At 42.8% G+C, this 24,106-nt stretch overlaps 2 protein-coding genes across 7 annotated transcripts; one reads left to right on the top strand and one right to left on the bottom strand.

The window, feature by feature from the left end:
• Nucleotides 1-383: 383 nt before the first annotated feature.
• On the top strand, nucleotides 384-4,948 carry tbc1d7 (TBC1 domain family, member 7). Of its 3 annotated transcripts, none has more exons than XM_037469044.2 (8): nucleotides 384-680; nucleotides 756-969; nucleotides 1,256-1,336; nucleotides 1,450-1,640; nucleotides 2,266-2,403; nucleotides 2,725-2,870; nucleotides 3,482-3,611; nucleotides 3,694-4,948. In XM_037469044.2, exons 2-8 carry the CDS (start codon nucleotides 858-860, stop codon nucleotides 3,778-3,780), a joined length of 885 nt encoding a protein of 294 aa, XP_037324941.1. In that variant the 5' UTR covers nucleotides 384-680; nucleotides 756-857; the 3' UTR covers nucleotides 3,781-4,948. The 3 variants fall into 3 exon arrangements, with proteins under 3 accessions (XP_037324941.1, XP_037324942.1, XP_037324943.1); XM_037469045.2 differs by having other exon boundaries at nucleotides 760-969; XM_037469046.2 differs by having other exon boundaries at nucleotides 784-969.
• phactr1 (phosphatase and actin regulator 1) lies at nucleotides 4,050-23,944 on the bottom strand. 4 transcript variants are annotated; one of them, XM_037469040.2, is made up of 13 exons: nucleotides 23,075-23,944; nucleotides 13,098-13,262; nucleotides 11,253-11,333; nucleotides 10,655-10,741; nucleotides 10,341-10,529; nucleotides 10,009-10,249; nucleotides 9,005-9,207; nucleotides 8,397-8,553; nucleotides 7,313-7,368; nucleotides 7,165-7,223; nucleotides 6,675-6,815; nucleotides 6,507-6,583; nucleotides 4,050-5,308 (listed from the first exon to the last, which is right to left on the bottom strand). In XM_037469040.2, exons 1-13 carry the CDS (start codon nucleotides 23,388-23,390, stop codon nucleotides 5,293-5,295), a joined length of 1,788 nt encoding a protein of 595 aa, XP_037324937.2. In that variant the 5' UTR covers nucleotides 23,391-23,944; the 3' UTR covers nucleotides 4,050-5,292. The 4 variants fall into 4 exon arrangements, 3 of the variants coding, with proteins under 3 accessions (XP_037324937.2, XP_037324935.2, XP_037324936.2); XM_037469038.2 differs by having other exon boundaries at nucleotides 10,619-10,741; nucleotides 23,075-23,922; XM_037469039.2 differs by lacking the exon at nucleotides 23,075-23,944 and adding an exon at nucleotides 14,557-14,957 and having other exon boundaries at nucleotides 10,619-10,741.
• Nucleotides 23,945-24,106: the final 162 nt, after the last annotated feature.

The following is a 24,106-nucleotide window of genomic DNA, read 5'->3' on the forward strand; positions in this document are numbered from 1 at the left end:
CAGCTTGAATTTAGTATAGTTATTTTTAATTATAAATAACTAAATAAATATGTAGCTATAAAATGATGTATTTTGTTAAACCATTTGGATGTCTTGCTTTGTGTGTAAGGCCCTAATGCGGAAGTCTATTTAGGTAAACAATTGAACATAAATAAAAAATAATTCTAATTGAAAAAATGTGTTTTTGCAGCCAATTGTATTACACAATAATAGGATATATATGATTAATATGGACAGGAAAAACTCTTTTGACCCACCCTCAATGGTGTCGGTAGAGCAGCAAATAATGAATATAGAGACGATGCGACCTAGGAGAGTTGAAAAGGACGATATGAGTCTCCCCTGCAAGTAGGTATTGCTGTAATCTGAAAACGGAACTTTTCCGCGTCGCAGCGTCACCACACTGCGCATGCGCAATCCACATTGCTCGAGTACCCGGAAGTGTTTCGATAACTAACAGACATTTATTTGCATGGGTTTTCTGCACTCTTCTACGACAACGTCCTCCTACACGCCAATGACTCGTGTGCTCGCATTGATGACACTGCAGTTACAAACGCCTCGTACGTGTTGGACTCTCGAGCTGACGTTACTGTCGGCTGAAGTTATGAAGTTTGCTAACTAGTTCGCAGCTAATGCAGCGTTACGTGAATTGAGTCTGCGTGAAACACCTGTACAAGGTAAACATGTTCACTCCGTTTTGATAAAAAGACAAGCTTGAAATGTAAGTAAATGCTGCATTTCGCCTCACACAGAAAGATTTGTCCCTGATTATGCTGCTAGCAACTATCATCGCATCTTCAGTGGTGGAGCAAGCAATCAGATCCGCTTAGACAGGATCAGTACACATTAACGGTATGGCTGAAGATCCACAAAGGAATTTCCGCACTGCGTACTATGAGAAGGTGGGCTTTAGAGGAGTGGAGGAGAAGAAATCTCTGGAAATACTGCTCAAGGATAATCCTCTGGGTAGGTAACAATTCACATGAAAAGCATGCCTATCTAAAATGGCTTACATACTGAATTGAATTGGTCCAGGAACAGTGTTGGAGTTGTCAAATGAGTATGCACCATCGGTGACGTTAATGGACACATCCACCAGGCATCAATAACAACTTATATTATATTCTAGTTCTCCCCCCCGATTGCTGTTCTCACAACTACTTTGCGTTTTTTGGTTCTTTGCTTCAGTTTTGGCACCTGTATATCAGTTACTGCCCTTAAATTCCACAAATGTGTTTCATCTTTCTAATAGATCTAGAGAAGCTGAGCACGTTCAGTCAGAGGTTCCCCCTCCCCTCTATGTACAGGATCCATGTGTGGAAAGTGTTGTTGGGTAAGATACACCCGCATCCATATCACTTGCATTACGTTAGTGGCATGCATTTACAAATGTGCATGTAAAATAATGAAAATGTGATCTGTGCCCAAACTTACCTGTTCCTGCAGGAATCCTACCTCCCCACAGTGACTCTCATGCTTTGGTGGGAGGCTACAGGAAAGCGCAGTACAATGACATCTTGGAAGCCCTGCAGGTGATGAGATATGTCAACTCTTCCACTCCCTCCACCGATGTCTACCTGCGCATGTTCCAGCTGGAGAGCCAGGTGCTTCCACGGTGCTCTGAGACCACAGCCCCGGTAAGGTAGTCATGTTTGAGACTGATAAAGCACCAGGGAAACATTGTATTGAGTAACATATTCCATCAATGTGTTAAATCACGCAGGATTTCCCTCAACAGCTTTTTTAGATGCTCAGCGGATATCTTAATGCAGATTTATGTAGACAACAGTGGGAATTGTGATACTCATGCAACCCCAAATGGGAGTGTGTAGGTCAGGACATGTGTGTGAACTTAGTTGCAAAGGATTGTGTTGGTTTGTGTCCTGTTCAAATCTGTATATTTTGAGATCTCATAGTAGTATGAGCATACTAATGACAAATAACTCAAATCTATTTGATGCCTTACTATTCTGAAAATGATTATCCATCTAGTCCTTTCCATTTGGACTCGAAGTGTGATTTATGTCTGAATACAAATATTTGAAATGATATAAATCTCTAGTTTTGATGATCAAAGTACAATTAATAAAGAAGCAGTTGATTTAAATAGTGTATTAAAAATGAGAGGACCACTATGACTCCTGATTTTTGTGACATTAAGTTCAGTGAATATTTGTATGTAGGTACCACTCACACTTGTTTCCTTTGTTCTTTGATGTTCTAATGCTTCATAGTAATTTGCTGTATTCATCTTTTCTTCAGGACGATGAAGACGAGGACTTCCTCTCCATTGGTCGATCTATGGAGGAAATTGTAGATGATCCTATTGACTGCTATTGGCTGATCAAGTGTTTCGTCAATCAGTTTCACGCAAAGTTTGGAGACTCAATACCCCACCTTGTAAGTGTTACACAATTATTGTCAGCACAAGGTCTTCTGGAATCGATTCTAAGCTTTCATTTGTGTTTTTTCTTATACTCCAAAGCAAAATCGATACCAAAAAAATTGTCTATAGCCATTCTTCATGGCTATAAAAACAAGATATGTCATGTCTCTGCTTCCCTCACTTTGTGTGGCTCTCCTGTGATGTACAAATCACGAGGTGTATATTTAGTTTCCAAAATGCCAGAATCAATATAACAAACTCCAGAGTTTAGATCACATATTTTTAAATGCACGTCAGTGTGACTCCGGATTTGTTGTCTCTCCCTGTTTGTGTAGCCGAAGAGCCTGGAGCATTATCTGAGTCAGGAGGAACCTCGACTGCTGAGGCATCTGAAGAACACCGGCGCCCTGGCTCAGCTGCCGTACAGCCTGTGGTTCAGACGCTGCTTCGCTGGTTGCCTGCCCGAGTCCAGCCTGCAAAGGTCAGTTCACTGTTCATCGGCACACTTTCCCCAAGCCAACACACGGCATGTATTCATTCTTTCTTTATCCTCAGCAGAATAAAATTTAATTATGGCATCATTTATTTTCAAGCGTGAACCTGCTACATAAGAAACAGTCCCAAAATATTCTACAGAAGTGGGTAGAGATTCACGTATACAATTTCTTTGAACAATGTAATGTGGAAATTAGGATAAATTAATTTATAATTAGAGGCATAGCTAGAGATTCATAGATAAAGACTCACTCCACATTCAGTGCCTTGTGTTTTACTTGGCATTGATTTGTGAATACCTTTTGAGACGGTTTTAACAACCATACTTATGGGACCGAAGCGCAAAACCAAAAAAAAGTACTTGCAGCAGAGTAAGACTGCCGGTTAATATTAAATAATTCCTTTTGTTGCCTATCTAGAAAGCTCCATATTGAGTGAGAGACAACGGACACTTTGTTTACAATGGTACATTTGTTCACCACCCTTCTTAAGCCTTCTTTGTTTGCTACACATTACACGGCATATTTTTGTCTTCATCTCAACTCTAATTTATTTTACTGGTCAAATAAACGGATGCCTCTTGATTTATTTTTTTAGGGTGTGGGACAAGGTTATCAGTGGGTCCTGTAAAGTCCTGGTGTTTGTGGCATTGGAGATTCTGCTCAGCTACAACAACATGTTGCTGGGAATCAGCCGGCCTGAAGACGTGGCCAAGCTTCTTTGCAATGTGAGCAAACGGCAGCACAACATAGCTTCATTGTTGTCCACCTTCCCTCTTGTGAAACCTCACAGTAACGTTTCCCTTTCAGATACCACAGGAGAACACGGATGCCATTGTGACTAAAGCTATCGACTCGTGGCATAAGTATTGTGGCACTCCAATGCATGCTGTATAGTCACATGGAGCTCCCCACACAGTGGAAATCTAGGCCCAGAGGTGAGAGACTTTCCCATGATGCATCACGATCGGCTCTTACATTGTGGAGAGGTCTCTGCAGGACTGGCAGGAAGACTCGTCATGGGCTACTTTCAATGACACGGAGGATGTTTTGAGAAGAACTCTAAGCTTTCCCCAAAGAATATGATGAACTACACGTGGAAACGACTGAACACTGAAACAGCTGCTTTGCAGAGAGGGTGCAGAAACACAGTTGGGACAAAAGCGCAGAAGCATTAACTTATTATTATTTTTATGAGTTTCTTTCTTCAAGAAACTTGCATCATAGACTCACAATAACTTAATACCCACATGCAGTTTTTCTGCTTTACAAAAAACATTTGAAAAGTCTTGCTTACTTCCTTTGTTATGTACAAGTATTATAATTCTGAGAACATTTTTCAAAACATTTTTAAACATACAAGAGACAGTAATAATACCGACGCTTGTACATACAAACGGTCATAACACACAACAGATCAACCAGCTGTCCCAATAATATGGTCAGATTTATGTACCTAACAAGGACTGTAAAGAATAAATAAAGTTAAGGTCAGGGATTGTGTACCAACAATTAAAAAAAAATGGAATGCAAATCCACACTTTAATTTTGCTGAGAGTCCGGTAACGTGATGCTGTGTCCACAGATCTGTATCGAACAATATCATTTGGCAACTTTGACATCCCTGTAAATCATAGTGAAGGCAGAGTGGCACCGTGGGTTCAGTAACTCCCACCAGAAGTGAATGAGATGCATCCAAGATTGAGACTGATGTGGTTTAAAACAGAGATCTGAAATCCAGGGTGTTTTGAGCTCTTGAATTTAGGGCACAGATACATGCAAATCAAAAGAAATCTTGAATTATTGCTCAGTTGTTTAATATGTGTGTGTGTTCTCAATTATCACTTTCTAGCTTGCTGGGTGCGTTTTGGGACTTTAGGCTTAAGATTCAGCTGCCATTTTTAGTCATTGAGAAATGATCTGGATGTCATCTATGGAGTAACACTGTGCCAACACAAGAAGCTCCCTAAGGAAAGATCAAGTCCAGTTGAAAGAGCACAGAAAAGAATATTTTGAAAGGCAAGAAAACAATCCCTGTGTGAAATAAAGTCCCATCTTCATCGCCTTTGGTTTGCCTTCCTCAAACTTGGCACATATTCTGTGTGACTAAAGCAGTGTTCCAAAAAGTGCTGCAAAAAACCCCACATTGCCTCATTCAGCTTGAAAAATAAATAAAAGTGCATGTAGACATTGAGATGTGTGTCAAATCGCCACTGAGGGGGGATTCTGGGTTCAGAGTTGAATCCATTTGAATTTCAAAAGTGTCTGCTAGTGTTTCCCGTGACGGCCTCGTACACGTGTTCCAACCCGGCCATCAGCTTGAGGTCGACGCTGGAAAAGGTCACAGTCGGACCGATGGAGGCCTGCGTGGGAGAATAAAAGCATGGCCGACTTTCTTACACGTCCATCTCATGGTCGATGAAACCTGCAGACACAACAGCAGCAAAAGGGAAAGTCAATAACTTCATTAAAATGCTGTTTGGGTGGTTCTTTTTTCAAAACCGTTCATCTAAAATAATGAGTAGTCTGTGTGTCTGTCGTGCATTTTTCTCAACTCAATGGTGTATTAGAAGTGTATTGTGTTCACCCTTAAAAGTTATGCAAAATATTTGCGGGACTAAATAATAAAACCCCTGCTGCAACTAATGAGGCCCTTGATTTGGTGCTTGAGAAAACACCGGATGAGAAAAAGTGTCCTAAATATAAGGGATTCTACTAAGTTTAATAATTGAGACGGCACTAGTCAGTGAAAGTGACATTTTGTGTTGAATATTGAGAACAACTTCTAACATCGGTTGTCTTGAGCCAATAGTCCTTTTTTTTTAATTTGAGTAGAAGTGTGATTCTAACATGATATGGGTACATTCTGGACTATAAGCCGCTACTTTTTCCCCACACTCTAACCCGCTTATACAACGGTGCGGCTAAGGCATCATGTTTTACGGGCTAACGCGCAAGAGCGAGACAGACCGGTGCAAAAGATACCGCGCCGAGGAAGACGTTTGATTGTGTGGGCCCATATCACAGATTCCACGACCACCAAGGGGTTTCAAAAGGCTGGACTTGTTGCGTGATGAAGAGAATCGCTCCAGCACAAATTCGCCTCGGGACGAAAGTGACATTGAGAGCGACAATGAAAGTGACAAAGTCATTCTGGGGCTGTTCAATTCTGACAACGAAGAAGACCACTTCGGTGGTTTTAGTGTGCAGGAGGAAAATGAAGAAAGTGATCAATGACTTTTCTGGTCGGCTGCTTATTTTATTAACCAGCCGTGTTACTGCGGGTTTAGTGCATTGTTTCAGGCACTTTTTGGAAAAATGTATTTCCAACAATTAAAATAAATGTGTATCATCTTTCTGTGTAAATATCTCATGTTACAACGTGGACAACTACGTGCATATTATATATGTACACTTTTTTTTCTTTCTATATTTAGGTGGTGCGGCTTATATTCAGGTGCGCTCTGTAGTCCGGAAATGACGGTAGTACGCTATAAAAAGTGTCACAAAAAGATATAAAAACATACCCTATACCATAGGCGCATGAAGTTATAAAAGCATACCATAAAAGTTGAAAACATGGTTGGAATCTCTGCATTCACTCCAGCCTTCTCCCGCCTTACCTGGTGAAATGACGGCTCGACTCATGCACCTCCATCTCTGTGCTCTTAAACTCATTTAACTCCTTCCTGATGGCAGCCTGAACAACGCACAAAGTACACACAGTATACAGTAAATGTACAATCGACTCCGATCCAGTGCTTGGGATGCCTCGCTGTGGGCTTGTTAACCTTGTCAGCAGCTGTTAGTCGAGTCCACGGCTTGTCGGCTCTCCGGTCGTAGTCCTGAGCCTCGGCCACCTCCACGTAGTCACTGAAGCGGATGAGGATCTTGGCCTCCCTCAGTTCCTCCACTGTGGGCCTCTGGCTGAGCTAGAGAGTGCAGCAAAGGAGACGGGTCACTGACAGTAGCAGAACGCCCCGTAACATGGATGCTGGGCAACGTGTCTGTGCAGAAAGGACAGCAAATGTTATGTTTGTAACGGCTCATTCCCATTAAATTCCATTCCTTTGTGAAGTCCTTTTTTAATGTATCTGGCTGAGCGAGCAACGTGATCATTTCTTTTCTGAACGGAGGGAAATATCATCCTTTTAAGAGGCTGCATTCTGAAGGGTGGCAGTTGAGTCACCACGGCAACCATGTTCATCTCCGCAGGTACGCTCACGTTCCTGACCACCTGATCATGAATACCGACGTGAAGAGCCACTGTCTCTGCCTTACCTTTTTGGACAGATGTCTCTTGATCTCCCTCTTCTCCTGTTCCTCCACATCGTTTCGAGCTGCCAGGCGGGAGAAAGAGAGCCGGATCAAACACGGGGATGATTAACACATACTGTTTGTTCTCTCTTACCGTATGTAAGTTACTGACGTTTGAGTATGTTCCTCTGCTCCAGTTCCTCTGCTGTCGGCCGCTGACTCAATCGCCTTAAAACATTTTAGTAGAATAAACAAATCTATTTATGGAATTATTTTTACGTATGCGCACACTTGCAGATCATCACCGTGGCTCAGGATTCATACAGTCCTCAGGCAGGCCGAAATGTGCCCCTTGTACCTTGTGGACCGACTGGGCAGTGGACCTTTGACTGTGGGGATGAGTTTGTGGGCCCAGACCGAGGTGGTGCAACAATTCATTCACTTGGTCGGATGTTAGAAAGATGCAAAGAACCGGCGGTTGTGACCAACAGAGAAGCCAGCGGAGGAGGAACATGATTTCAGATGTTCAGATATGACAGGAACGTAACTATTTGTCATTAAAGAAATTCTAAGATATAATGTCATTATATACAACGGTTGTAAAATCCACCTAAACACCGAATGAAGAAATAACATGTAATGACAGGTCCTGATATACAAACGTTATTAATGGGATGGAGCAAGGGAATACTATCATTCAATCTAAAGTGTAGATTTCTCTGCTAGGTCCATTATTATCATTAGACTTGATGATGCTGCATAGTCTCCCATCCATTTGATGCATAGTGATATATGGCTAAACGATTTCATTAACTTTTACATTAACATTCACTTTCTGCTTCAGCCATTTTTACACTAAATGAAACAAAACATGTCATAATCGGAAAATGTTTTGATATCATTCGTTGCATCACTAGATACCGTATTTACCAATGTGGTGTTAAGGAAAGTGTTTTAACATCTTCCTAATAATGAATATGTGAATGATGCTCACACCGCATGCTGTACTCCACTTTCTATTTCACGCTCCTCGCCCTTAATATCTCTGCTCCTCTCATCAGTTACTGAATGCCTCCTCACTCCCCTCAACTATGACTCACAATCCATCACCTGCTCCCTCTCGCAGCCAAGTCACATCTACCACAGCTTTTGAAGCCCCGCCCCTCGAGGGTGACTGCGTCTGCACACGGCGCGGTACTGTGTACGGTCGCTCACATCAGTGGCCGTGGAGTCTCTGCATGCGTGTCGTGACTCGCCTGGTCAGCTTGGTGGCGGTTTGCTGCCGCGACTCAAATCTCTCCTGGTCCGACTGCATCGGCAGGATGTTTTTGTCCTCCAGATCCCTCATCGATGGACGGTTACTCAGCTTGATGGCTAGCGAGTCCTTTCGTAAAACCTTCATCGCCAGCGTGCCTGCAAAGTACAAGAAGGAAATGTGATGCATCAATACTCATTTCACACGCTTCACAACGCTGCAGCTCTTTGATGCCTTCCTCTTTAGGGCACATTTACTCCGGTTTAGTGAGTGTTTCCTGCAGTAGAAGGCTGCCGTTTTCGGCAAACAAGCTTTAATAAATCCACCATGCGCTTCCTGCCAGCCACCAACAGCATGAAAGCACAGATTGCGCCTGGCTGGTGAACATATTTGTAGTATATTATTAAGTATTAGTAAGTATTTGGTATCTAGAAAAATTGAACTGCCACATTCTTGAGTCATAAACAGCCTTTTTTTGTCATAGATATCAGCGTTTTTTCCCCATGGGAGAAATCTTTAGATGAAGTTTGAATCCAAGCATTCGTCCTTTCTTCCTTTCCTTGTATCATGATTTGTGTGTATGCAGAGGCAGAAGGAAAGTACACCTACTTGTAAAGAATGTATCATCATCTTCCTCCTCATCGTCATCATCGTCTTCTTCCTCCTCTTCCTCCTCGTCATCTTCTTCTTCTTCATCCTCTTCCTCCTCCTCCTCTTCCTCAGGGAGGTCCTCGTAGTCTGCCCCCAGAGGGAGGTTCTCTTTGTCGTTGTTACAGTCATTCATCACCGTGGGAACCGTGTGCATCAAGGTGCTGCGGGTCGGTGGGGAAGGGCAAAGGTCAGACGTGAAAGCTTCATGTCGCATAAAGTTGTAAACAGCAGCAGCAGCAGCTATGTGTGAGACTGTGCAATATGACTTAATGCGTTTGTTCATCCAAAATTGGCTTTAAACTTTCAGAACAAACCAGCAGCAATAAAACTGGGGTCATTTAGTCAGAGAAGGTGAAGAAAAACACGTTGTGCTTCTCTCCTTCTCCTCTATCCCAGTTCCTTTTTAGTTATTGTCATGATGGCGGATAATGGGCCGCATTTATTAACTTTTACGGTGCATCAGTTTATTAGTTATGGAGTTAATCTGCAAAAGCTTCAGTATGCACACTGAAATATCACAAAGGCTCCAGTCGTTAGGAGCGTGTTGGTGAAACAGCGGTTTAGGAACGTATGCTCGCTAGATTAACTGAAAGGAGGCCGGTTGTGGGATTCCATCCAACTGGAACACGCGCCCAAATGATTCACACCTCTTTAAGACCATGCAATCCTGTAGTAGTACTATGTGTGACATGATTCCCTGATTTCGTCATTTATTTTATTATTTTTTATTTGATCTACGCACTGAAGGATGTCTGCATTGTGCAAAAAAATATGTATGTCATAAAAAGGTTTTTTGCTTTTTGGGAGAGTGTTTCCTGTTTCGAGACAGGGGATGGCTCATGTGCACAGTATAACCCTATGAGGTCAATTTGTCATTTTCGATTAAGTTAAACCATGCAAAATAAAGTAAAAAGGAATTCTACACTTCTTCAGTATCAGATCTTCCACTGTTTGATCCACACCTCTCAAACCTCTGCATAGTGAGGGCGAGGGTCTTGTTGAGCTCCTCTATGATTCGGCTGGGGGGGTGGAGGGGTAGCACCCCGTACTGCAGGGAGTGCCCGCCCGTTGGAGCGTGGCACTTCTGGAAGGCGAGTGATGACGGCTCCGTGCTCCCTGCGGCTATGGAGATCATTAGCTTCTTTGGAGGTAGAGGAGGAGAGAGCTTCGCAGACATACATGGCAACTTCACCGGGGCACCGTCTGCACACAGGGGGGGGGGCGTGAGGAGAGATTAGACATGTCCACGCAGAGTCACACAAACATTTATAAACAGGCACAGAGACAAATGTACCTGCGATGTGATTGGGTAGCCTGTTGAAGGGCTTGGGCGGCAGTGCAGGGGGTGTTTTGTGTAGCGTAGGAGGTCTGGAGAGCGCTGACTCGGCGCCATCGGCCCCATACACTGGAGATTTCTTTGTGGGTTTTTGGCCTTGGTCCTGTTGACATGCACCCTCTTTCAGCATCTGAAACTTCAGAGAGCCTGAGGATCAAAAACACAGGAATGAAAACAGTCAGACGGTATGACACCAAAGGCAGGGCCGCTGTAGTGCCGGGGGCTCTGCTGCCTACCTACAGCTGCAGTGGCTCCTTCCATCAACTCAGTACCTTCAGACTCTGACGGGCTGGAGTCGAGCGCCGGAGAGGGCCCGTTCTCCATCTTCTCGTCCTGGAGTAGAGCCGAGGAAGAGCCCTCTTTAAATATGGAAAGGAAAGAGGACAACGAGAGGAGGAAAGAAAAACGTGCCGATAAAGTTACCAGGGACACATAAATGGGGCAAAAATTGCTCATTTTGTTGACTATGATGAATGGTTCAAATCAATATTATTATATATATATATATATATTTACAATACATATGGCTAATTGATGCAAAATTAAGTGTAAAATCAAAATGCTCAAAACATTCCCGTTTGCATTAAAACACTTGTAATAAATACACTTCAATGACCAATTAACTTAAAATAGCAATGTAATGGAATCACTTTTCGATCCCTGATTGTTTCATCAAGATCCCAACAACCATAGTAGTGATCCAAAATGACATGAGAAAAAGAGCCAAACTGTCACATCTGACTAATCCATAGATTTAAACAAAGGGGGGACGAAATCAAACATTCATGAACAAAAAAAAACACATTTCTTAATGAACAGTTTGTTTCAATACTTTACTTTTATAGCCTGACTTGTTTTCTTGCCCCTCACCTTTCTCATATTCCTCCTTGAGCACTCCTTTCTTAATTAGCTCCTCTCTGCTCTGGCGAGTGGACATTTTCCTCTCCAACACTGAGGGACAAGAGACATGAAGTTGAGTACAACAACAGCAGCAGCAGCAGCAGCAGCAGCAGCTACTACTGCAAATCCAAAAGGCGCTTCCACCTCGTCACTAGTGGTGATGAATGCGTCTGCTGCAGCGAATGCACGCACGGACTCGCTGCCCCCATCCTGGATAGGATATTTTTCCAAATGTACCTTCTTTGTTTTTAAGAGAGTTTTTAATTGAATAACATGTGTTGGGAATGTCTTGCTGTGCCAAATGAGAAGATGCAGTATTTGAATATAGAATGGTAGTTTTCTCTGTATCAGACCACGATGGAATCATTATACGAGCCCAGCAGCAACACCCCGCGCTCACAATGTGTTTCTACCTGTGTGCTGTAAGCCGAAGGCCGATCTCTCTATATATATATACCTTTCATGAGCACAAGCAACCTGCTGGGACAGCTGGGAAAACAGCAGGAAGTCTCTCTCTGCTACTCTGCTGTGTGTTTGTGTCTCTCAGTAACAACGAGGTGGCAGCTGAGAAACAACTACAGCTTCCGCCAAAATAATAGGCCTTCTATTTTTGCAGATTTTTTACGTGAGAACCAACATCCACATTTCCTCAGACCCAGAGGTGACATTGAGTAAATTAAATGATAGTAGTAACCATTAATTTAGGCATTTAAAGCTCTTTTGTTGCTGCAGTAAAAGTTAACGATTAACAACTTCACTCCCACAGCTGTGTTTGGATCTCTGGTAGAAATGTAAAAATCAACTTTTAGTAATAAGATTTCAAGTGAAAAAAATCAAATGTAAATTGTGGAATTCTACTACGACCAGCAGTTTGCTTGAGAGGACCAAAGTAAAAGTAGTGTGAAAAACCATGTAAGAATTCAAAGTATTGCATTTTAGTTTCAATTTAGTTGTTTTTAATACATTTATTCATCAATCTGATTCAATCCGTTACTTCTCTCATTGGTTTTCAATGTGCTATTCAAATAACTGACTTGGTCAAGCACCAAAAAACACAGGTTGGTATTTTTGTTTTCCATTTTAATGTTTAGACGAGTATGGTGGAAAATACAGACTTGAAGCCTAAATAAACTCTTTTAAAACTTCGCTCAACACTAAGTGTTGCAGATGGTTGTGAAAAACCCATCAGAGTCTGGTGGTTGGCCTCTTGTGGGTCGTATTCATTCAATCAAACATTACAGCAGCGGGCATTGTTGAACATGCGAGACGGCACACTATGGATGAGTACAAAACCACTCACTATTTACAGTGTCATCCATTACTAGTGTGTTTGGTAGTCCACTGTCTTCTGAGAATTATTACCCTTAATACCCTTTATACCCCCATTGGAGTGAACTCCACTTGCACCCTGCCGACGTTCCTCTGAGACCCTTCAGCTGCTGCACAGTGTGAACTCCGCTGGGCTGCGAGGCCTCACTGGACGTTACTGCTGGCACCGTGCAAACCACATCTGCACTGTGCACACTCGTGTGCCAGTGAGCATGTGTTTTCAATAAATGCTTTTGCACAATTCTTTGCACCATTTGGTTGGTTTGTGTCTAACGTTGTTCTATCTTGATATGAATAACTTGCTGAAGCAGACTGTGCAGCAGCAGGAGCTACTAAAGCAGCCTTAGATAACCTTAAATTATAATATAGCTTTGCTGCAGCACCTAAATGCCCCACTACTGTTGCTAGGTGCCACAGGGAGACATTTGTCTCTCCCCATCTACTGCGAGGGAGAGGTAGGGGAGCTGCGTGATGATGTGATCTCACCGGCTGAGGTCTGCTTGAACTTTTCACTCTTCTTCTTCCTCCATTTCCAGGGCTTAAATAGACGTCCCAGAGTGGCCAATTTGCTCCGCCGCCGAATGGGAGGCGTGTGTGTGCCTGGAACCAGCGAATCGGAGCGCATCGCTGTCAACCTCTCCACTTCCTCGGCTAAGAAAAAGGAATGGGAACAACAAAAGTCATTAGCAGGCAGGAAAACGGCACTGACAATTTGTCGGTTACATAATGACAAAATCAACATGTCAATACAATGGATTTGTAATTCTAGTTTGTTTGGTTTGATCACTTTAAAGTCAGAAATAAAGTAAATTCCAGTAATCGTATCGCATATTTTCTGTGGCCTTAGGTTTGTTAAATCCTCTCCTCCTGCAGGCAAAAGCCTCACCGCAGCACAAGAGAAGAAAAAGCTCTGCAGCTGCCTGACCAACAGGAGCTCAAATGTAAAGGTGAGAAGACGTAAACAAGGAAAACTAAAACCATTTTTTGCCTGCTTGTTTTATTTTATTGGCAAAGAGATCATGTGTTGTATTATATAGCCAACTGATTAGTTTAGATAGTTTAGAGACATAAACTGAAAGACTAAACTCTCGCCACAATATTTTGTTGAATGGGAATCCATATATGTTTTTAAAAGTTTCAGCCGGCTGTAGTTGACATGCAAGGACCAGTAGTCAAGGATACACGTAACCACCGATGTACTGTAGAGTTCAACATGAAGCAAGCTGTGTTTATCCAAAGCAAAATGTCGATATAGAAGAACTAGATGGATGTGAAGCAGTAAACAGGTGCAGACGGGCCTCGGATACGAGATGGATGTACAACCAGCGGCTCAGCGGCCACTAATCGGGAACACCAACAACATACGACCCCCCCCCCCCCCCCCCACACACACACACCCGACACCGCTCCACTGCTCCTCCTCAGCTGTCCCCCAGGACGTATGAGAGAATATCTCTAAACAAAGAAATCACAGCATTGACTAAACTAGACCTTTTAAGTTCACGTGACTATAAAACACACAAATGAGGCATGTGTTACTATGGAGAGGAGATCCGGTGAGATCCAGAGTGGGTCCCATCATTGAACTCAATTATTGGACTAATAGCGGTAATGAAGGTCTTCAAAAAGAAAATCCATTTTTTTTAATTGACTGGTTGTATTGTTTATGGGAAACGAGTTTACAGTATATCTAATGTCTTTAGTCTATTTAAGCAATCTGCTTCATGACTGCATTGATCTGCAGACGGACAATTATTCCAGAGAGAGGTTTTCAAATTAGATCAAGTTGATTGTTTGATTGCACATTTGACCCTCCAATTTGCTGCAACAATCAGTGCAAAAAATATTGATTGATGGGAAACAAATTGGTAACAATTTGAGTGATGCTCCCTGTGCTGTGCCCCCTCCTCTTCCTCCCCGTCCAGCAGGCACCGTGTCGCCTCACCGTCCCCTGGCTCGGCCCCGCGGCACTTGACGCAGATGTGTCGGATCTCTTCGCCGATCATGAACTTGGTGTTGTTGTTGTTGTTGTTTACGGTGGGGTGGTGCTGCTGGTGGTGGTGGTGATGATGATGCTGCTGCTGCTGCTGTTTGGCGGAACTGTTTCGGGACTTCATCCTCGTCAGACAGAACGCTCTCCTCCTCCTCGTCGGTTCCGGGTCCGCGCACGTGGTCGCAGCTGAAGACGGGCGGTCGGTGTCGGATTCGGATCCGGACCGCGGACACGTGACGTTGCCTCCACGGACAGCCATGTCTGACCTGCATGGGCTGGACCCTTCGACCCGCTCCGGTTTCCCTGTCTAACAACTACCACTGAAGTCACAGTGTGAAAAATACCTACCATTATTACTACTTCCTGGAGCTTCTTTCAAAATAAAAGCACGTCGATCAAGCACCAGTGGTAACAATCTCTATCAACCTTTACGTTTTTTCCCATCTCGCTACGTAAAGAATATTTAATGAACAACAACGATAAACAACAACTTTAGTTGTTAGTTCTATTTTTTGCTTTTCATTGCTTTAACATTATAGGTTCTACATTGACATTACAACAAGTAAACAAGTTCCTACTAGTGTCAATTTAAAATATGAAAAAACTACACACGTCAATACACCGTCTTGAAAGTAAATCAATAGGATATTAAGACTAATTTGATTTTTTTTTATCATCACTATCCATTCTCAGGAATTACAAGGCTCAAATTCCTGTGTAATGAAATATTTTGTCAGGCATCTCCCGTTCTTGCACTAAAAATATGAATAAAGCATGGATAATACATTCTAAAGGATTGAGAGATTAAAGCAGGTTAAATTAGGAAACCTTCAAGAAACTGAAAGGACTGAAGTCAATGTGCTTGGCAGAGAGACAGCTGGTTGTGTTGAGGCCAACAAAGGGTCACAGGCTGCTGTTACAAATCTTCACCAGCAGATGGAGCTCACTCTCAAGCAATAGACTGATATCTATTGAAACCAAGTGCATTACCTCCATGTTGTATGGGACTTGTGTGCTTAAGGGAGTTTTCTTTGACAATGTGTGTGGCTTATGTCTTTTTATGCAACACTAAGATATAAAGCACAAGCTTCCTTTTCCTTGCCGCAGACACCGACTCATGAAGGCCACCAAACTCTGGCAAACGCTTTTCACCTCACTGGCTGGTAGTTTTGGAGGAAGCATTTAGATCCCTTGAATCAATTAATATTGTCATTGTAAAAGTCCTGCATTGAACATGTTTCATAGGTGAATGTGTCTGAATATAATCTCCAAAATACACAAAAAGTAGTTTGAGTAAAAGTACTCAGTGCAGAGGAATGTCCTTTGTGTTTTCCTCTGTTGTCATTGTTAATACTATACACACATTTAAAAGCACAAGACCTAAATCCTTTGAGATTTCCTCCATAGCACAACCAGCCAGTCCCCACTTTTCCTCCACTCTATCCCTTCAGCTTCAGCTGCATTTAAAAAGCGCCTTCATCCAAAGATCTTTGTAGAACCTTTCCTCCCATTCAGACACACACAAACACACACACACACAGTCACACACACTCTAACCATAACCATAAGGATTTGGGCCTTTTGACATTTGGAATACCTCCTGACTCACGGCCCTGATTGCAATCTAGAACTAAATTAAGCTTATTTACTGTTTTACATGTCTTTATGAAGCAAATCAGAAAATACCTACGTTTTTTTAACACAACCTTTAATAAATAAAATAACGCCCACAGTGCCGTCTCATTAGTTGCGGATATTGTTATTTTTACCTCTGCATACCCCGAATGCCTCATCTCATTTTGTTCCAGCCTCTGTCTTCTTGATATGAATTTCAAGCCTCAAAATCACGATCAAAAGAGCCAGAAGAAATAGAAGGGTCTTTCATTTCCATCCTCGGGAAGGCTCTTTGTTCCCTGCACACTTGAGGCGGGGCCCAAAGGTTTGGCAGGTTACAGCTCACTGTGCTGCTGCCCGCCAGTGATGGATTCTGCACACGTTAGCATGTGTGACTCTAAAACATACCAGCCCACTCTCACACAAGGCAGACACACACGCGTACGTGAGAACGCGCGCACACTCATGAGGCCACAGGTGTGCTTGTCACATCTTAGAGGGCAGCGTATCCTCTGCCTGAGGGGTGAACAGCTGTCACCTTATTTTCATTCTATTTTCGAATTTCTCTTCACACCTGTCTCATCGCAAACGCTCCTGTCCAACAGGGTCCGTCATGTAGCGCCAGGAGTCTGAGCATGTCTCTCAGCTCAGACGTGCATCAGCACACGGCGGGCCGAGGGAGGGTCTTATCTCTGGGCCTTTGTGCTGGGATGGAGAAGCCTCGGCCGGATCAATCTTTCTTTGACCTGCCCGAGCAGTGAGTCACATCTCTACGGTGCCCTGTCTGCCTGACAACTCTAATGAGCTTCCACTCCGCCCCGGGAGCACATTAACCAACACTTCTACTATCTGATGGCACGCTGCCGAAGTCTTGCTGCAGCAGAGCTTAGGTTTGGGGCGCGGGACAGCCAGGAGTCATTGTGGCCTGTGTCTCTCCAAAGAGACCCTCTTACTCTAACCAATGCCACATGCTGCAATTGATTGATATTGATATTACATCCTACAAAAGGAATTTTGGCAGACACTGACTTAGTAAGACTCAAACTATCCTCTCAGAGGCAAAGCTTCATGGTTTACTGTCTTTATGATTGACCACATAACCTTCCCTTTTCTCTATTTCACATATATGAATATCCATAACCTCACATATATCAACTCCTCATCCCATCGACCCAAAAACATGAATCATCCTCTGGCCTTTTGACAATGCTGCAGCTAATTTAGGCCCCTCACTGAGACTGTTCCTGACAGAGATTTAGCATGAAAAGTTGATGTGCTGCTCTGCCGCTGATACAGTTGGAAAAGTCTAAGTCTGAGTGACAGTCTAAAACATACTCCCGCTTCACGTTTATCTTCATCAACCGGCTACATTTACCAAAGACGAGTTTCTTCCCCTGGTTCACAGTAAATGAACCTTACTAACTCGGCAAAATGATCAGCCGAAAAACATGAACATAGTAACACTCATCGGATAGATACTGTATATGTAGTCATCATCATCTGTCACGGCGTGGGTTCGTTTCCTATTTTATTTTGTAGTTTCCTGCCTCTCGTGTCCCTGGGTTAACTTCACTTCCTGCCTTGGTGTGTTTTCTCCTGTGATTGTGTGTGTGTCCCTGGTTGTTTCCTCCTGTGTCCAATCACCTGCTAACTTCCAGGTGTATTTAAACCAGGTGTTTTCCCTTGTCTGTTTGTAGGTTAGATGCCAATTAAAGACGGTGAGCTGAGGCTGCCTTTGTCGATGGTGGTGTCGTTTTGGACGTTATTAGGATATTTACAGTTATTTGCAATAAAGTCTGTGACTTTTGATGCCTGTTTCATAGAATTCAGTTTATATGCAATTTTAATATCTTTTTAACAGTCATACCACTCATATAATTACTGAAACCAAAATTAGTGCCAATAAGGGAGAAAGAAATAACAATTATTTATATATCATCTAATTACATTTAAATTCCATTTTTATCAATTTTTTGCAGCTGTGGATGACAATAGTTCATAGTAATATAATTACTGTAATAAACTACTGTGTCCTGGGTCCAGAGAGGTAACAGGACATTGTTTGTGGGTAAACCAATTAACAGATTATTAATTCATTTTTATTGATTTAAGTAGTTATTATTGACACTGATGAGTCTGTCCGCTTCCAAGAGAGCAGCTGTGCTTGCTACAGGTGTTCTGGTGCTGCCTGAAGCAAACTACCCCCAAAGCCAATTACACCAGTCGGTGTACTGTCTCCTGGCAACCTTGTGTACACACGTTGCAGCTAATGCTACAATGCACAGCAAGAAACAAGAAAGTATTATAAGGAAATTAAAATGTCAACCTCATTCCTTTTCTTCCGACTAAAACAGTGTTGACATAAAGACAGAAACACACATGTACAGTGTTAAATAAGGTGTGTTGGGAGGAAGGGGACACAAAGTTCATTGTTTTCTCTCCTTCCCACAGTTTCTTGTCGTCCTCTCACTCCTTACCATTCACAAGCCTCTACACGCTCCCCCCTCTATGTGCTGTATTAATCCAAAGTGACAGAACAGCAGTCTGGAGGAGCATTGTGTATGTGTGTGTGTGTGTGTGTGTGTGTGTGTGTGTGCTTCCTTGTAAATGTGTGAATATGAAACTTGGCATATCACTGGGATATGAGTTTTTTCTCTCTCTAACGCTCTCAAAATATATATTGGCTTGTTTTGTACATACAGTACCTCTTTGAGATGAAACAAAGATCTTCATTACAAAAAAGGTAACATTAGAACTCCATTGAAAACACTATCTTTGTACACATGGGAGGCCCATTTTTTTTTTCTTAAACGGAAATATTTTCTGTGTTGGTATGCCACAGGTATTACTCATCACTGCTGCTCTGTCAGACACGTGCATGATGAATGCAACAAGTCCAGACAAACTGTCTAAATACACGACTGCTGGGAAGAACGTGAAAGGACAAAATAAAGAGCAGCTACTTTTTCTTTCTCATTTCGATTTCCCACAATGCAATGCGTACACAAGCTCTACTAAAAGACAAAAGCCTGGGGGTTCTTAGACATTAATGAGTACACTACTACACAAGTAAATCTAAATATAAACATACTTTGTAAATTTGGTTTACATGGAAATATGGATGATATTTTGATATTTCTGCCTGTCAGCAAATATTTATATAAATATTATTTTTTATTATTTTTTTATATATTTATATATATAAAGTGCCTTGATTTATTTTAAACGGCTGTAAATTCAGAGCACCATATTACATGCAAATGTAACCATTACGTAGTTTGAGGTTTGTTTTGGTAAAAGAATCCTAAAGAAGAAACACTTCCTTGGAAAAGAGCTAGAAGATAAATCACATGAGTTATACCTGAAATATACCTTCATTGCACTTTAAATTCCAATAGAATTTAACCGATAATAAATACATTAACCAAGGAATGAGCCCATTGCACAGACCAAAATGTCCAGAAACTGTATGCGGTCACACTGTAATCCAGACAAAAATATGAAAGGAACACAAGCGTGGCAGTCAGAGAGAGAGAACCTCACTGATGTTTTAAATTCTGAACAAGACAACACAGATTGCATAAGTGCTCCTTCACCATGACTAAGAAAGCTTCCCACTGTCTGGATTACCGTCCTCAGTGTGAGTCAGATGCCTTCCCCGTCTTAGGTCTTCTCCCCGAGCACAATGGTTGGCTTGTCTGAGCTGAATGGATGAACCTGCGTGCCAGTGCGGGAAGAGTGGGGGGTGTTGTCTGTTTGGTGGGAGGCAGCGAGGCAGGATGTTGTCCCCTCTGTTTGAAGCTCTCCTGAATCCTCCCACTATTTCTTTTGTATACTGAATGCCCAGGTAGTTCTCCCATTCTGCTGCTCAAGGCCTGGCCACTCTATGGAGACAGCAGCGTTGATGTATGTGCAAAGAGAGAACAAAAGACAATCACTCAAATAGTGGGAGGTGTGTGTGTGTGTGTGTGTGTGTGTGTGTGTGAGAGAGAGAGAGAGAGAGAGAGAGAGAGTAACGTTCCCACCACATTCTATGGATGGCAGCCCACTCGTTTTTTTCTCCACGCCAGTCTTTATGTTGGCACCATTCAAAAGCCTCCGTCCTGCCACGCCATGCTCCTCCTCAGAGCCGTCCTGCTCCTCCACCTCAACTCATTCAGGACCTCTATGTCAGTCGCTCATTCGGGGGTTTGAATGAGAGTGTTGTTTTGCCTGTGTCTTGGTCTTAGTGAGAAGGGCAAAGCCCCCCGAGAGCTGACCTGAATATACATTGAGGGAGCAGAGGAAATGGCCTTGCATCCGGATTGGCTCAAAACGATGTAGTAGTTTTTAATTCTCACAATGAGTATAAATATGGGACAGATCCATTGTAGTGACCATAACACCAAATGTTTTTAATCAGCTCTGGGCCCGGAGCAGGCTTTTAACGTATTTTAGCTCATTGTTTTGGTTTTGTCAGCTGTTTTCATCTTACGACTTTTGTACAGTATCTGCCTTGCACCAAATACTGGACAGAAAAAGTTAGACGAGGGTAGCTGGTGATGAAAGTGTAACTAAACCAAAGAGCCATTGATGTTTTTAACAACATAACAAGTAAATATTTGATTCAAATTCATCAGGTGGACCCAAACACAACTCACGATGAACACTTATGTTGCAGAACTTCTGACGGATGTGCACATCGGGAAATGTTTCCCAACACAACACCTTTATCCATCTTTCTGTCAAATTGTTTAGGAGTTCAGCCGCCCCCTAGTGTCACTTTGGTAGTTCTAGACAATGCGTAATTGGCCTTAAGGCAACATGGCATATCAAAGCACATCAAAGCCACTCTCTTTGTTGACCCATTTATTAGCCAAGACCTCCTTTAAAAAATGTTTTAGAGCAAGACATATTTTACTGCGTAAAATGTTCAAAATATGAGCAAGAATGATTCTGCCCCTTTGTAGTAAAATGAGCTCAAACGAGCTCAAGAGAGCAACTGCAGGTTGTTTGGTGATTAGTTCTTGTTTACAAATTCCAATACTCAAATCCAATCAGCCTCCCACACACTACACACACACACACACACACACACACACACACACGCACACACACACACACACACACACTACACACACACACACACACACACACATGCCGTGTGAAGATTTGGCATCATGGACATTTGTCACATATGAATTGTGACACACATCAAAGAAAAGAGTGGGCTGGGTTTATGCAAAGCAACAGCAGCTAAACACACATGAAGTAAAATCAGGACGAGTGGGTGGGCATATGGCTGAATAAAGACCAGAGCATTTCGCAGGGGGCAGGAAAAAGAACACAGGAATGCTTTAGGGTTGAAGAAAATAAATATAACTCTACAGCTGGGAGTGCCTATTGGTTTCCATCCTGCACCAGCCTCACACCTCACACAACTGCATCTCCCGCTCTGTTTTCAGCAAGCCACAAGCAGCACCCCACCCCCAGCCCCACTTTAACTCCCCAAACCTCCTTCAGATTCAAGCCATGCCTGATGGAAAGCCCTGACACAAAGCTCCAAGAAAGAATAGCTTTACTCACATCGCCGAGGCTCGGCGAATCTCGCAAAGAGGAGGTGCCGCGTTTAACGGTAAACAAGATGGAGAGGAGATTGTTGAGGGCCAGAGAGAGGGCAGCTGAGCGAGATTATGGGTCAGAGGACCATGAGTCATAAAGGTCTAAGCAGGCTAAAAAAAAGAGGGAGGATAATTCCTGATCTCATTAGGATTCATGTAAGGCTGTTTATTTACATAGATGCATCACCTAGCTTGAGGTAAAAAAGACAATGGCAGTACATTAAACATTTAATTTCACTCACTAACCGTTGCATTAGTATAGCAGTGTGCTGAATACATAGAACCTTTATGTGTGACAAATGCTGCCCAAGGTATCAGAAGTTTATAAACACAGCGCTGGGAAATAAAGACAACGCAAATAACAGCCAGAAAGGGAACATTTTTACAGTTGTCATCTGTTCCAAATTGAAAATGTAGGCTCGAGTTGAGCCTAGTGTACCAGGCACACCATGTGACTAGGATTTGTCACATCGGAAAATTCTGGGGGAGGGTCAAACACAATGTAAAAAAAGAAAAAGAAAGCCCTCTCATATATGTAATGTGAATGATCACCAATAGAGGAATGCCAATTCCATGCAATCACTTCGACTCTCCGATCGCCCATTCTGCTCTGTGGCCTTTCAGCACCGAGGGGGAGTGGACAGCTCCGCACTGATGTTGAAGCAGCCTATCTTACTAAAAGATGAAAACCTACATTTTTTTTCATACACAGGCTAATCTGTAAATTCGTGAAACCGTACCATCGTGGCCATGGCAATATAAGGAAACAATAATCTCTCTTGTTTCCCCTGCACACACACACACACACACAGGGATTGAGCCACTGCATCCGACGTGGATTCCGCATGGAGCATCCATTCCTTCTCCGAATACCTTTTCCAAATGCAAAATAGAAACCGCTTTTTAATGACTAGCCAGAGGCGGCCAGGTCCGCACAGCGTTTCAATGCAGCCGACAAACAAGGCGAAGCCTGCTTGGTTAAAAACAGCCTATTTCAGAAAACGCATCCCCGATCTCCTCTCCTGCGGCGTGAGTCTCTATTTGGTTGCCGTACACCCAGGTACAGCTAAGCACCATGGGCACCGTCTGAGCTGCACAATGAAATAACAAAGTCACGCTGATGCGTGGGAACCGCCGCTAAAACCACGAGGCGATTCCTCTCACAGCATAACGCCGATTCCCCCGTGGAGGCTGCAAACACACACACACACGCGCGCGCACGCACGCACGCACACAGTCACGGAGTAGTCGACTACCTGTCTCCAGGTGGAGAGAGATCCTCGCCTCGTTGATGTAAGGCGTGTCACTCTTGGACCGGACCCTCCGGATCGGTCTGCGGTCTACTTTGTCCTCCGGGGCCGCCGCCATGTTCGGCCGGCCGGGCAGCGCACACTGGCGACCGGCGGGACTGCGTGGGGTTCGGCGCAGCAGCAGCCACTCGTGCACCGACCCGGGCAGACAGTGAGGGAGGCGCGTTGTGATGGTGATGGAGGGTGTGAAGGAAGGAGAGAGAGAGAGACAGAGAGAGGTTCTATAACACCAGATCACAGTGGCCAGTGAAATCATTGTCATTTACTGAGAAGATTATATGGAGAAGAATGTTAAGAACAATGCTGCTTGTTATTTAAAATTGCATTTATCAGTCAAAATCTTTTCTTCAAGCTACTCCATTGTTAGAATTGACTTACCTTTTTCCTCTGTTTAATATACAATTAATAAGCTATTTGAAATTTGACACGTCAGGGATTGGAGAAATTGTGACAGCATTTGATGAATTTGACATATATTCAATTGATTAAAACTTTATTTTAGGTTCATAGGTACTACAAGGGCAGATATAAAACAAAAATAGGCATGTATCACTTTTAGTAATACACCCATAGATTATATAAATAAAATATTCCCTGAATTGCAGAAAACGGCACCAGCTTTTGGTTTTGGCACCACTTTACCGGTTTGATATAGCACGTGTAATAATATTAGCAATATCCCTTGTTAACTAAATCGTTTATATTATTGTCTTACCTGGTGACTGTAAAACTATCCCATTGTGACCTTCATCTAGTAATCAGTCAGTCAGTCAGTTCTAGCTCAAGCTATACAGCGTTATTTTAGCAAAAACATCAGAAAAATGATTTATCGAGGAAGCGTTATAATTCATAATCTATTAGGCCAATGCTGGCCTCTAGTGGACAAATAATACAAACGAATGTCAATGGGTTCAAGGGTTTACTATTACTTCAGTAAGAAAGAAAAACAGAGGGACTCTAAAATACATGTTTATTTAA

Source organism: Pungitius pungitius, chromosome 7, assembly GCF_949316345.1.
Source record: "Pungitius pungitius chromosome 7, fPunPun2.1, whole genome shotgun sequence".
Taxonomy (NCBI): Eukaryota; Metazoa; Chordata; class Actinopteri; order Perciformes; family Gasterosteidae; genus Pungitius; species Pungitius pungitius.

What these genes read in the sequence shown, in the direction of transcription:
- tbc1d7 (XM_037469044.2), top strand. Translation starts at nt 858, where the DNA reads ATGGCTGAAGATCCACAAAGGAATTTCCGCACTGCGTACTATGAGAAG. An exon ending in GCTCTGAGACCACAGCCCCG is followed by an intron (nt 1,641 to 2,265) that starts GTAAGGTAGTCA and finishes TCTTTTCTTCAG; the next exon opens with GACGATGAAGACGAGGACTT. An exon ending in GAGACTCAATACCCCACCTT is followed by an intron (nt 2,404 to 2,724) that starts GTAAGTGTTACA and finishes CTGTTTGTGTAG; the next exon opens with CCGAAGAGCCTGGAGCATTA.
- phactr1 (XM_037469038.2), bottom strand. Translation starts at nt 23,390, where the DNA reads ATGACAATGATTTCACTGGCCACTGTGATCTGGTGTTATAGAACCTCT. An exon ending in GCAGAGGAACATACTCAAAC is followed by an intron (nt 7,224 to 7,312) that starts GTCAGTAACTTA and finishes CCCGCCTGGCAG; the next exon opens with CTCGAAACGATGTGGAGGAA. An exon ending in GACTAACAGCTGCTGACAAG is followed by an intron (nt 6,584 to 6,674) that starts GTTAACAAGCCC and finishes TGCGTTGTTCAG; the next exon opens with GCTGCCATCAGGAAGGAGTT.